At 42.6% G+C, this 14,761-nt stretch overlaps 1 protein-coding gene across 1 annotated transcript in view; it reads left to right on the top strand.

Annotated features, from left to right (window-relative positions):
* Nucleotides 1–14,761, top strand: part of MCCC2 (methylcrotonyl-CoA carboxylase subunit 2) — a 170,613-nt gene that overhangs the window by 116,797 nt on the left and 39,055 nt on the right. The window contains exons 13-15 of the mRNA XM_073584048.1: nt 562–628; nt 2,074–2,230; nt 4,048–4,162. Coding sequence (XP_073440149.1) covers nt 562–628; nt 2,074–2,230; nt 4,048–4,162 — 339 coding nt within the window. The remainder of the gene's footprint in view (nt 1–561; nt 629–2,073; nt 2,231–4,047; nt 4,163–14,761) is intronic.

A 14,761-nucleotide genomic window follows, 5' to 3' on the forward strand; every position in this document is an offset into this window, starting at 1 on the left:
CGCGCGCTCGCTCTCTTTCTTTCTCTCGCGCGCGCTCGCTCGCTCTCTTTCTTTCTCTCGCGCGCGCTCGCTCGCTCTCTTTCTTTCTCTCGCGCGCGCTCGCTCGCTCTCTTTCTTTCTCTCGCGCGCGCTCGCTCGCTCTCTTTCTTTCTCTCGCGCGCGCTCGCTCTCTTTCTCGGCCAGCGTTTCCTTTAAATTTCCTCATTTTAGAGGCCTAATGTGTATGGGCACCCTTCAAGTGGCAGGTTCTCTATCGAATATCTACAGACAATAAGGGACTTGTCTGATGTTAAAAAAAAAAAAAAAAAGTGAACAAACTTTCTCATTACTCAATACTTTTATTTTTATGAACTAGTAAGTTAATTAATCATAATGACATATGGAAGGTGATACATTACCATTGAGGCCTAGGCTGACAATTTTATGCCTCCATAATTGTGATCAGGAATTGAGATTAATTCCTTTAATAACCACAGTTATTAAAAACTCAGATGTTACCTGCAACTTTCTAAACTTTTTTAATTTAATGTGAGAGTAATAACATCTCCCCTTATTTTACAGGGAACCCACTTTATTCAGCTCTGTTGTCAAAGAAACATTCCCCTTCTTTTCTTGCAGAACATTACAGGTAATATAAACATTCGGTTATCTAAAACCAAAAAGACAAGAGATTTGATTATTTCCTTGTAGCAAGCAGAGAAAGGTGACACGGTGCGGTGCAGCATGCTCATTCTTATGTGGATTTTCATTGCAGTTTTCATCTTATTGAATGCAGTAGTGTGAAATCGCAAAACAACCTCAAGTAACACATGCAGATTTATCATGGATTTGCAACCTTATCCACAATGGAAACTCTCCGCAACATGTGAACATAACCTTTAGACTTTTTGTTTTTTTAAGTACCAAAGATGGCACCATCTGCAGCACTAACCTAGCAGCCAGAAATAGCAGAAACTTGGTGGAAGGACAATCGTATCCATCAGAACTTACTTGTAACCGCCTTAAAATGGATCTGTTATGTCTGTCATGTCTCTGTTATAAACAATAACCATAAATGCCAAGCGACCGGCCTGACCCTGTGTAGGCTTTAGATTGATTTGTTGTGTAGTTTAGTCAGAACCAAATCCTGAGAAGGGTCTGACGTAACTGAGCCGCCTCTTCAAGAGCCTACTTCAAAGGAGTCTATTAGCATGAAGCCGCTCATTGCTGTTTCCAGTGCAGCTGAGACCTATTTTGTTCGGAAATAAGACATTTCGAGGCGTACGCCCAATGGCGCACACAATAGAAGGTTAGGTATTTTGAGTAGAGCTGAATACATATTATATGACCTCTTGGGCAGATTCCTTTTTCTGGGTTGAAAACAAAGAAACGATAGGGAATACTCCTCTTTCACCTTGGTGTCCCTTTCAAATATTGAAAAACAGGCTTTGCTGTGGACTCGACCACACAAAGGGCGTATGGGTATACAGTAGCAAATTGTGCTTTCCATCATGCAAAGTACATTGGAGATTGCACCTTCCATATTGATTCCGATTTTTTTTTTTTTTTTCATTTTATGTCCAAATAATTCTTTGCTCGTCAAAAACATCCCCTTTAGCAGGAAACCTACCCAGAAAGAGGCTTGCTTTTAACAGGAAATAGCCATCAGTTGCATAGAAGATGTAATGCAACGCCCGAACGCTTCAGGGGGGAATAGTTGCGGCTTGTTAGTATCGCTCCGCTCTGGCTCATGGAGTATGGTACTGGGGCACTACACTCCTCTACGACATCCGTATTTCTTCAGAGAATGGAATTTGTAGTAAAAAAAAAAAAAAAAATGGCGAAATAGAACTCGTACATCTGATGGTGCGGGCTTCAATCTTTTCTACACAGACTGGCTGAGGATGTATCATACTGGTTGTACGCAGCTCTGTAGGCAATTGTCTTCGGCTTATCCTGGAGCATTCCTGCACAAAGTCAAATTTCATTGCGAAACCTACATTTTTCTTGGGAATTTAGACTAGACTATTTTGACTTTTTATTTTGTTTTCACTGCTGGCTTTAGTTAATATCCGATGAACAAATTTATTTCAGGATTCATGGTTGGTCGAGAGTATGAAGCAGGAGGAATAGCCAAGGATGGAGCTAAGATGGTGACTGCAGTTGCATGTGCAAGCGTACCAAAAATTACAGTAATTATTGGAGGCTCCTATGGCGCCGGGAACTATGGGATGTGTGGTAGAGCTTACAGGTTAGTGATTGTAGAGGCAACAATTGCATATTGTAAAAAATGACCCAAAAGAGAGATTACAAATCACAATACGGTCTATGGTATATCGTGGGACATTGAATCGTGTCCGATCCGTTAATAAAGTGTAATAACTGACCAAAGAGAACTTGTGTATTCTCAAACCATATCCAACAGCAGTCGTCTAACACTCGTGTTAAAAAGTAGCCGCCTCCTGACATGTAATTATTGATTCAAGCACCTTCAGACTTCCTTGCTATCCCCACAAGATCTCTGACACACTTTCACCATTTGCTGTGCTGACGTACAGCACATCCTATAATTAGAGGTGGCCACTTTCTCTTGTTAGTGCAGCTTTCTTGACCATCACTTCTCTCTTTACTCTCTTTATGGCTGCTGCTTGCGGAGAAGCATGTGACCAGACCGCTCCATCAGCCTCCTCCTATAGAAATGCACCTCATGTGGAAAGCTGCTTTTCATTAAAGTAGGCTGATGGACCGGTCTGGTCACTGCTCCTCCACCAACAGCCATTGCTGGTCAGTCTGTGGGGAAAACTACACTAATAAAAGAAAGCGGCCAACTCCTTTCCCAATTTGAAGACTGACCGTCTTACAGCATTCCTTTGACTTCCACGGGCGTACCTGATATTTCCTTGCAGACTGACAACCCTGTAGCCTAGGGAGTATGAGATAAGTCCTGGTTATTAATGGACATGTCTCCACCTGGATTGATGCTACAGGTGATTCTCAGCAAAGCGAGACAAGACTCTCTGCTAATAGGGTTAAAGTGAGAGATGCAGATGTACGGAAGCTCACACTCCCACCTCCAACTTTAGTCTGTGATATCGTGTGCTTCCTCAGGCTGACGAGCTTATAAATAGGACTTTTCAGATGAATGGTTTTTCTCGTTCTATCTGTCCGGGAGTAAAAAAATCAGTGTAAAAAAATCGGATCCCACATAGAACATCTGTGTGGCATCCGATTTTTATGGATACATTTATCCATATCCAGATGTATGAAAATATCGCTCACAGACGTCACTCGGAATTTTAAAATACAGGCACTCACTTGAAAATCAACAGATTTCCGGTTGAAACTAGGATAAATTTTGCATACTCTCGTCTTTAGCCGGCCTAAAAGAGCGCAGCATATCTCCCGGAGCTGTGATCCAGGCTGAGAATACAGCCTGCAAAAAGCCTTCAGCTAGTGTGAAGACATGAACTATAAAACTAGCCTGCCACTCAGCTCTACCAGTGAATATCAGGGAAAAAAGGCAGAATTGTTGTTTTTGGTAACTTTGCATAAAAAAATAATGGAATAAAAAGCAGTCAAAATGTCACTACCAGAGGTGTAAAATGTCAAGAAATGGGTCACTGTATGATGTTTCCTCCAGTGAAGCATTAATTGTAGTGTATAGTAATATCTCCATGATCCAGAATAAGACTATATTACCCCTTTACATTCCATATCTGCATTTTTACAGTGTTCAATGTAAAAAAAAGAAGAAAATGAAATGTTTCTAGGTAGTACCAGGAGACTATCAGCAATCTGATGTTGATGATACTCCATTTAGTACCCGTGTGCATATCGGTGCCGTCATGTGAATGTTATTTGTGCATCTGACCGTCTTTATTAGGGCTTTGTTGCACTAGGTGCAGTACCACCCATTGAATATTCCGTCTGAGCGCCCAGGAAAGAGTCCAGTGTCTGCAGTATGGGGATTTGTTGATTGGCTGAGAGAAATCTCATCAGCTGACCTCCACTTTCCATATTATACTTTATGAAGATAACATGTTTTATTTTTTTTTTGTCTTATTTCAGTCCAAGGTTCCTTTATATGTGGCCCAATGCTCGGATATCGGTAATGGGAGGGGAACAAGCTGCTACTGTATTAGCCACAATCGCTAAAGACCAGAAAGCAAGAGAGGGGAAATCGGTAAGAAGCTTAATGTATTTAATGGATGTGAATTAATATTTCACTCTTCTACAGAATAATGTGATTGTTTCTGAACTGCTAAGAATTTGTCAAAAGAGGAAATCTCAAGGACTCCTTTATCATAGTAAAAGAAATCTGTGGATATTATCTGCGCTGCTGAATGGGACATTAATCCAGACGTCATGAACTGAAGGATGGTGGTTTATTCTACGTGTTTCGAAGTATAGAATACTTATCAAGTATCAATACATGTGGTAATTTCATGATGAAGTAGTTATTATATACTTCGAAACTCACAGAATAAACCACCATCCTTCAGTTCATGACGTCTGGATTAATGTCTTATTCAGCAGCGCAGATAATATCCACAGATTTCTTTTACTCTGGTTCTTATACCGTCAGTTGCTGACCCATGGATCTGCTGCAACGATACATTTCCCGCTTGGTCAAAGGATTAATCAGGTCACTATAATCTGAGCACATACTATTAATAGCCATCAGATAAGACCCTCTTTGCGCTGATTTCTCCCACAGTTTCATCGAAGGGCTCATTTGTTTGTTTGTTTTTTTTTATTTAGGGGTGAACTTACTTCCTTAACTTCCCATGTTGAATATATCCGTCATAAGTGGGGCGCTATATCCAACTCCGTGACTGACGTATCTGTCAGGGTGATCTCGTGTACTCCCCACTGTACTCACAGCTGAGTGCCGATTGTAATGCCAGAGTCAGTCAACAGCTCATGGCTCTGGAGGGGCATCCGATGACGGCAGTGTAACCCTTCAAATACTGCGTTCACTAACGATCGTGGCGCTTCCAGTGTTTGATAGTGGATGCTCCCTCCCGCCATCTGCCTTTGTCCCCTGTGATACAATCACCATGGCTGCTGAGGGTCTAACAGTGACCCTCAAATCTGTCATTGAGTTCTGCTAGAGATGTGGCATAGTAACTAGCCTGAAAGGCTATAATGCTTTAGAATACAGCACCATGTTTACCAAAGCGTTATGCAATCACTCTTACGATAAGGTTCGAGAACCTTAGTGGGACAAAATTTTAAGTTAAAATACATTTCAGTAAAGTATCATGTATGCCACACCCACAAAAAATATAAAAATATTTGGTACCGCTGCTGTAGTCACAACTCAAAAGTTTAATTATTTAATATATTAAACAATGCATTACATATAATAAAATGTAAATGTTAGTAAATTATACAGTTAGATCCAGAAATGTTTGGACTGACCAAATCTCTGTGATCTCTTCATACCACTATTTTTAATCTAATATATACTTACCTTGTAATGTCATGACATCTGTCCCGTCCAGATGTGTCCGGATCCCAGAATTCCAAGCGGCGGAAGTTCACCGACCGCCACATTGGGACACCCAAGTGATGGGTGTCTCAGTATGGAAACTGCTTGTTGTACCGGGCTCTTGTGTGGTACCACCAGGGGAACACTGTCGCAACACACACACACTGTACACGCCGTACGCACCACACCCACACACTGTATATTTCGTACACACCACACACACGCTGTACACACCACACACCACACCATATGCCGTATGCACCACACACACTGTATACTCCGTACGCAGCCTCTTGCGCGATACTACCAGCGGAACACCGTCGCGAACACGCCGCTGCCGGGATCAGCCGAATGATTCACTGACCGCCGCCATCTTTGTACAGGAGGAGCACATGCACAGTTTTAATGTGACCGCCGCTATCCGTCTGCACAAAATTAGTGGCGGTCTGATTTACTGCACCTGCGCAAATTCCACGCAGGCGCAGTGAATCATTCGGCTGATCCCGGCGGCAGATGCGCGACGTGTCTACAGGCAGAGGAAGAGCACATGGGGTACACAGGTCAAAGAAGAGATGACATGAGAGGAGAAGACAGCAGATGGGGGACAGAGAAAGCTCACAGGGGGTGACAGCTCAAACGGGACAGCACATGAGGGGAGAACACAGGAAGGAGAGAGACAGCAGACAAGGGGGATAGCACATGGGGTAGACAGGTCAAAGTGAGCACAGACGGGAGAAGTCAGCATATGGGGAAAGAGCGAGTGGATAGGTGGGTGAGCACATGGGGGGAGAGATTGTCAATGCTGCAAAGCCTGCCCTCATCGTGACATTACCACCCTCCTGATGCTATCTCATCGGGCCTCCATCTAGTTTAATATAAAACAACTGAGATGTAATTGAAGTGTAGATTTTCAGGCTTAATCAAAGGGGTTGAACAAAAATATCCTATTAGAAACGTTTAGGAATTACAACCATCTTTATACAAAGCCTTCTGATTTCAGGAGCTCAAAAGTAATTGTACAAATTCACTTTAAAATAAATAAAATGTTCATTTCTAATACTTTGTAGAGAATCCTTTGCAGGCAATGGCTGCCTGAAGTCTGGAAGCCATGGATGTTGACAAATGCTTGGTTTCCTCCTTTGTGGTGTTTTGCTCCAGACCGTTTACCTGCTTAATTGATGATGGATTAGAGAGGAGCAGCCCATTTAAGAATTTTTTAGATAATTGTCCAATTACTTTTGGTCCCTTTTATAAAAGGAGGTAGCTACATATTAAAAAGCTTTAAATCCTAAACCTTTGCTCCAATTAGGATGTGAATACCTTGAAATTAAAACTGCGAGACTGCACTTTTAGCCCATATTGTTTATATAACTGTATCTTGAATATGTTTTGGTAAACAGCTAAAATACCCAAACTTGTCACTGTCAAATATTTCTGGTCCTATCTGTATGTTCTCTAAACTGGACCTTTAAAACATGTTTTAATTGTGCATTTGTGAAAAAGGAAACCTAATTGTATGTATGTTTTTCTCTGCACTCATACCAAACCATAGGATAATGTGATATTAACTTGAGATTTTTACAGCACGGTAAACTGCACAACTGGAAAGAATTGCTGTGTTTTGCATAACATCACCCCAAAAATTGCTAACTGAAGTATAAAGGCTGATGAATAAAGTATAAGTATCGGCCCATAGTGGATTGGGGACAATGTCTGAATACCAGTATGATGAGGATGCTGCAGATGATCATTATTAGGGTGTGCACTCTGTAAAGCTGACCTCAACATCCTCCCTTCTCTTCATCTTGTAGCTGCTACATGACTGAATTTTTAGGAACAATTTCAATCTTAATGCAGTATAAAGATGGCAAAAACTCAGGATACGCTAGAGAATTGGTTTTAGTAACTGGCAAGGGCCACATAGCGCTATGTACAGTTGGGGAAATAAGTATTTGATCCCTTGCTGATTTTGTAAATTTGCCCACTGAAAAAGACATGAACAGTCTATAATTTTAACCCCTTCACCCCCAAGGGTGGTTTGCACGTTCATGACCGGGCCAATTTTTACAATTCTGACCACTGTACCTTTATGAGGTCATAACTCTGGAACGCTTCCATGGATCCCGGTGATTCTGACATCGTTTTCTCGTGACATATTGTACTTCATGTTAGTGGTAAAATTTCATTCAAATAACTTGCGTTTATTTGTGATAAAAACGGAAATTTGGCGAAAAATTTTGAAAATTTCGCAATTTTCCAACTTTGAATTTTTATGCCCTTAAATCACAGAGATACGGCACACAAAAAACTTGATAACTAACATTTCCCACATGTTTACTTTACATCAGCACAATTTTGGAACCAAAATTTTTTTTTTTGTTAGGAAGTTATAAGGGTTAAAAGTTGACCAGCGATTTCTCATTTTTACAACACCATTTTATTTTTAGGACCACATCACATTTGAAGCCACTTTGAGGGGTCTATATGATAGAAAATACCCAAAAGTGACACCATTCTAAAAACTGCACCCCTTAAGGTGCTCAAAACCACATTCAAGAAGTTTATTAACCCTTTAGGTGCGTCACAGGAATTTTTTTGAATATTTAAAAAAAAATGAACATTTAACTTTTTTTCATAAAAAAAAATACTTCAGGTTCAATTTTTTTTATTTTACCAAGGGTAACAGGAGAAATTGGACTGCAAAAGTTATTGTGCAATTTGTCCTGAGTACGCAGATACCTGATATGTGGGGGGGAACCACTGTTTCGGTGCATGGCAGAGCTCAGAATGGAAGGAGCGCCGTTTGACTTTTTCAATGCAAAATTGGCTGGAATTCAGATTGGACGCCATGTCACGTTTGGAGAGTCCCTGATGTACCTAAACAGTGGAAACCCCCTATAAGTGACCCCATTTTGGAAACTAGACCCCCCAAGGAACTTATCTAGATATGTGGTGAGAACTTTGAACCCACAAGGGCTTTACAGAAGTTTATAACGTACAGCGGTACAATTAAAAAATCATATTTTTTCCACAAAAATGATCTTTTCACCCCAATTTTTATTTTCCCAAGGGTAACAGGACCCTAAAAGTTATTGTGCAATTTGTCCTGAGTACGCCGATACCCCACATGTGGGGGAAAACCACTATTTGGGCGCATGGCAGAGCTTGGAAGGGAAGCGGCGCCATTTGACTTTTTGGCTGGAATTGAGATCGGACACCATGTCGCGTTTGGAAAACCCCTGATGTACCAAAACAGTGGAAACCCCCCACAAATGACAGCATTTTGGAAACTAGACCCCCTAAGGAACTTATCTAGATGTGTGGTGAGAACTTCGAACCCCCATGGGCTTCACAGAAGTTTATAACATAAAGCCATACAATTAAAAAATCATATTTTTTCCACAAAAATGATCTTTTCACCCTCAATTCTTATTTTTCCAAGGGTAACAGGACCCTAAAAGTTATTGTGCAATTTGTCCTGAGTACGCTGATACCCCACATGTGGGGGTAAACCACTATTTGGGCGCATGGCAGAGCTTGGAAGGGAAGCGGCGCCATTTGACTTTTTGGCTGGAATTGAGATCGGACACCATGTCGCGTTTGGAAAACCCCTGATGTACCAAAACAGTGGAAACCCCCCACAAATGACACCATTTTGGAAACTAGACCCCCTACGGAACTTATCTAGATGTGTGGTGAGCACTTTGACCCCCCCAGTGCTTCACAGAAGTTTATAATGCCCGGGCGTGAAAATAAAAAATTCGTATTTTTTCCACAAACATGATCTTTTAGTCACCATTTTTTTTATTTTCCCAAGGGTACCAGGAGAAATTGGACCCCAAAAGTTGTTGTCCAATTTGTCCTGAGTATGCTGATACCCCATATGTGGGAGAAAACTCCTGTATGGGCACACGTCTGGGCTCGGAAGGGAAGTAGTGACGTTTTGGAATGCAGACTTTGATGGAATGGTCTGCGGGTGTCATGTTGCCTTTGGAGAGCCCCTAATGTACCTAAACAGTGGAAACCCCCCACAAATGACCCCATTTTGAAAACTAGACCCACTAAGGAACTTATCTAGATGTGAGGTGAGCACTTTGAACCCCCAAGAGCTTCACAGAAGTTTATAATGCCAGGGCATGAAAATAAAAAAATCGTATTTTTTCCAGAAACATGATCAATTGGTCCCCAATTTTTTCATTTTCCCAAGGGTAACAGGAGAAATTGGACCCCCAAAAGTTGTTGTCCAATTTGCCCTGAGTACGCTGACACCCCATATGTGGGAGAAAACTACTGTATGGACACACGTCGGGGCACGGAAGGGAAGCAGTGACGTTTTGGAATGCAGACTTTGATGGAATGGTCTGCGGGTGTCATGTGCGTTTGGAGAGCCCCTGATGTACCTAAACTATTGAAACTCCCCACAAGTGACCCCATTCTGGACACTAGACCCCCCACGGAACTTATCTAGATGTGTGGTGAGCACTTTGAACCCCCAAGTGCTTCACAGAAGTTTATAACACTCGGACGTGAAAATAAAAAAATCATTTTTTTCCACAAAAATGATATTTTTGCCCCCAATTTTTTATTTTCCCAAGGGTAACAGGAGAAATTGGACCCCAAAAATTGTTTTGCAATTTGTCCTGAGTAGGTTGATACCCTACATGTGGGGTAAAACACTGTTTGGGCGCATGGCAGAGCTTGGAAGGGAAGGAGCAACATTTGACTTTTTCAACTCAGAATTGGCTGGAATTGAGATCAGACGCCATGTTGCATTTGGAGAGCCCCTGATGTGCCCAAACAGTGGAAACCCCCCAATTATAACTCCAACCCTAACCCCAACACACCCCTAACCCTAATCTTAGCCCTAGCCCTAACCCTAACCCTAGCCCTAGCCCTAACCCTAGCCCTAACCCTAACGGGAAAATGGAGATAAATACTTTTTTTTTTAATTTTATTATTTTTCCCTAACTAAGGGGGTGATGACGGGGGGTTTGATTTACTATTTATGGCGGTTTTTATATTTGGCAGCTGTCGCACGCTAAAAGACGCTTTTTATTGTAAAAATAGTTTTTGCATCACCACATATTGAGAGCTATAATTTTTCCGTATTTTGACCCACCGAGTCATGTGAGGTCTTATTTTTTGCGGGACGAGTTGACATTTTTATTGGTACCATTTTCGGGCACGTGACATTTTTTGATCGCTTTTTATTCCTATTTTTGGGACACAGAATCAACAAAAACCAGCGTTTCATGAATTTCTTTTGGGGGGGGTGCGTTTACACCGTTCCGCGTGCGGTAAAATTGATAAAGCGGTTTTATTCTTCGGGTCAGTACGGTTACAGCGATACCTCATTTATGTCATTTTTTTATGTTTTTGTCTGTTTTATGCAATGAAAACTATTTTATATAAAAAATAATTATTTTTGCATCGCTTTATTCTGTGAGCTATAACTTTTTTATTTTTTCGCTGATGATGCTGTGTGGCGGCTCGTTTTTTGCGGGACAAGATGACGTTTTCAGCGGTACCATGGATATTTATATGCGTCTTTTTGATCGCGCGTTATTACACTTTTTGTTTGGCGGTATGATAATAAATTATTTTTTGCTTCGTTTTTTATTTTTTAAGGGGTTCGCTAGAGGGGTTAACTAATGGGACAGTTTTATAGGGCGGGTCATTACGGACGCGGCGATACCTAATATGTGTACTTTTATTGTTTTTTTTTTTTATTATTTCCAAAAAATGGATTTATTGGGGGAATATTTTTTTTTTTTTTTTTTCTAATTTATTTGGCGATTTTTTTATTTTTTTTTTTTATTTTTTTTTTTATTATTTTAACACTTTTTTTTATTTTTTTTTTTACTTTATTAAATAGTCCCAGGTGGGACATCACTGTCCTGTGACAGATCGCTGATCTGTCACATCACAGATCACTGTGACAGATCAGCGATCTGACACAGGCACTGCAGAAGGCTTCCTCATGCCTGCGCTTTGCAGGCACTGAGGAAGCCAGCTTCCTCAGGCCCCCGAAGGCCCCCGTCGCCATCTTGGATCCGGGGGCCTGGAGGAAAGGAGTCCCCCGCAGCAGCGCTGCACATTGCGCTGCCGTGGGGGGCTCAGGGAAGCACGGAGGGAGCCCCCTCCCTGCCGATGCTTCCCTTTAACCCCCGGTACACCGCGATCATGTTTGATCGCGGTGTGCAAGGGGTTAACGTGTCGGGGGCGGTCCGTGACCGCCCCTGACACATTGTGCCGGGTGTCAGCTGTGATAATCAGCTGACACCCGGCCGCGATCAGCGGCGCTCACCACGTGGGCGCCGCTGATCGCGCTAGACGTACTATCCCGTCCATGGGCATAGGGGCCCGGGTCCCATGGACGGGATAGTACGTCTCATGTCAGGAAGGGGTTAAAGGTTAATTTTAACATTGAGAGATAGAATATCACAAATAAAATCCATAAAATTACATTTTATAAATTATATACATTTATTAGCATTTGCAGCGTGAAATAAGTATTTGATCCCCTACCAACCATTACCTGCATTAAAGACAGATGTCTTACATAGTCACCTTTATAAAAGACTCCTGTCCACAGACTCCATTAATCAGTCAGACTCTAACCTCTACAACATGGGCAAGACCAAAGAGCTTCATAACGATGTCATGGATAAGTTCATATACCTGCACAAAGCTGGAATGGTCTACAAAACCATAAGTGAGACACTGGGTGAGAAGGAGACAACTGTTGGTGCAATAGGAAGAAAATGCAAGAAATTAAAAATGACTGTCAATCGACATCGATCTGGGGCACCATGCAAAATCTCACCTCGTAGGGTATCCTTGATCATGAGGAATGTGAGAGCAGCCTAAAACTGCACGGGGGGAACTTGTTAATGATCTCAAGATAGTTGGGACCACAGTCACCAAGAAAACCATTGGTAACACATTACGCCGTAAAGGTTTAAAATCCTGCAGTGCCCGCAAGGTCCCGCTGCTCAAGAAGGCACATGTGCAGTCCCAATGAACACCTGGATGATTCTGTGAGTGATTGGGAGAAGGTGCTGTGGTCAGATGAGACAAAAATTGAGCTCTTTGGCATTAACTCAATTTGTCGTGTTTGAAATTAGAGAAATGCTGCCTATGACCCAAAGAACCCTGTCCCCACTGTCAAGCATGGAGGTGGAAACATTATGTTTTGGGGGTGTTTCTCTGATAAGGGCACAGGACTACTTCACCGCATCAATGGGAGAATACATGCAAGTACAGTAATCTTAAACAATACAAGTCACGACTGGTACAGGATGAGAGAGGACCCTGCCCGCGAGGGCTCACAATCTACAACGGGATGGGTGAGGATACAGTAGGCGAGGGCAGAGCTGGTCGTGCAGCGGTTTGGTGGATCGGTGGTTACTGCAAGTTGTATTCATTATGTAAACTAGAAGGCAGGTCACTGAGGGATCAGTGGCCTGTCAGCAGGCTGCATTATGCATCCGTGATCAGAGCACCACATGAAGACCCCCCCACAGGCCGTCCCCGAGCACAAGCATGTCATTTAACTCAAAACTGAAAATAAAGATTAAACAACAACCACAAGACGGATTTCATCAAACAAGGTATAATTTTAATCAGTATAACGGCACCGACCTAACACTGTAGGTTACTTTGCACAATCCTGCTGATGGGATCCCTTTAACAAGTGTTAATAATACACAGTATCGTTAACTGACTAATTGCGCATGTACAGTAACAATATTAGTCGTATTGGTTTCTGAGCTACCTGTGTAATTAAAAAAAAAATGTAAATTGAGACTGTTAGTCTATGTACCCACGTTGCAGAGATGCTGCGGAAATTTCAGCAACTCCCGCCATGGGAAAAAACGCATGCGAATTCACATGCGTTTTTCGCGTGCGGAATTCAAGCGCATTCCAAACGAGTTGAAGCTTCACTTGGAATGTGATTGACAGGTTGGTCACACTCGTCAAACATAGTGTTTGACGAGTGTGACCAACTGTTTACTATTGAGGCCGCCTATGGGCGTCAATAGTAAAAGATAGAATGTAAAAAAAAAAAAAAAAAAAATCCTGATATTCTCACCTTCTGGCGTCCCGCGCAGCGTTCCCGATAATCGTGATGCTCCCGTTCCCATCGACGCCTTGCGAGACCTCTGATGACGTAGCGGTCTCGCGCAAGGCATTACTGGGAAAAGGAGTTGGTGGGAGCATCGGTAAGGCTGCGCGGGACGCCGGAAGGTGAGTATAAGCCGTTTTTTTTTTTTTTTTTTTTTTTACAGTGATATGGTACCCAGGGCATGAAGGAGAGTCTCCTCTTCTCCAGACCCTGGGTACCCATCCGCATATCCACATGCGGAAAGTAAGCGGATCAATGCATTCCTATGGGTGCGGAATTGCCGCGATTCCGCAAAAAGAATAAGCATGCTGCGTTTTTTTCCACCTCGGAAAAAAACACAGCATGTGCAGGAATGCATGGGGTGCGTTCTGTATGTGTTTTCGCAGCGAAAAATGCATACAATCTGCAACGTGGGTAAACAGCCTTAGTTGGAAAATGATTGCGAAGCCTCCAAATGTCAAACAAGAATAAGAAAAAATCACTTAACCTCTTCCCGACCGCCCACAGTAGATAAACGTTGGCGCTTGCTGGGCTTTGTGCAGCGCCGACGTTTATCTACTGTCGGCGGTTTTGTGCCCCCCGGGACCCCCTCATACCTTATAACGCGGGGATCCCGGTGCACAATGCATGCTGGGACCCCCGACGTCATCGAGACCTGATTGGTTCAGGTCCTGATGACGTCGCGTCACAGCAGCCAATGAGAGAGCTCGCTGGGAAAGCTGCTTGTTTCCCGGCGATCTCCCTCATTATAACGCGGCTTCTCTGATCTAACACTGACAGATGATCAGAGGTGAAGCAGCATTACTGTGTGACTAGATCGCTGCCTGGCACAGCTGATCGCTGCCTGGCACAGCTGTGTCAGGCAGAGATCTTGTCACACAGTAACGCTGCTTCTCCTCTGATCATCTGTCAGTGTGAGATCAGAGGAGAAGTGGCATTACTATGTGCCGGGCAGCGATCTTGTCACATAGTAACGCTGCTTCTCCTCTGATCATCTGCCAGTGTGAGATCAGAGGAGAAGTGGCGTTACTATGAGTCAAAAATACAAAAAATAAAAAACACAAAAATAAAAAAAAAAGTAAAGGAAAAAAAAAGCAGGTAGGCAGGCTAGGGCTATGTCTAGGGTTAGGGCTATGTCTAGGGTTAGGGCTATGTCTAGG

Source organism: Dendrobates tinctorius, unplaced genomic scaffold (assembly GCF_039654945.1).
Source record: "Dendrobates tinctorius isolate UK_male_01 unplaced genomic scaffold, ASM3965494v1 ptg000083l, whole genome shotgun sequence".
Classification (NCBI taxonomy): Eukaryota; Metazoa; Chordata; class Amphibia; order Anura; family Dendrobatidae; genus Dendrobates; species Dendrobates tinctorius.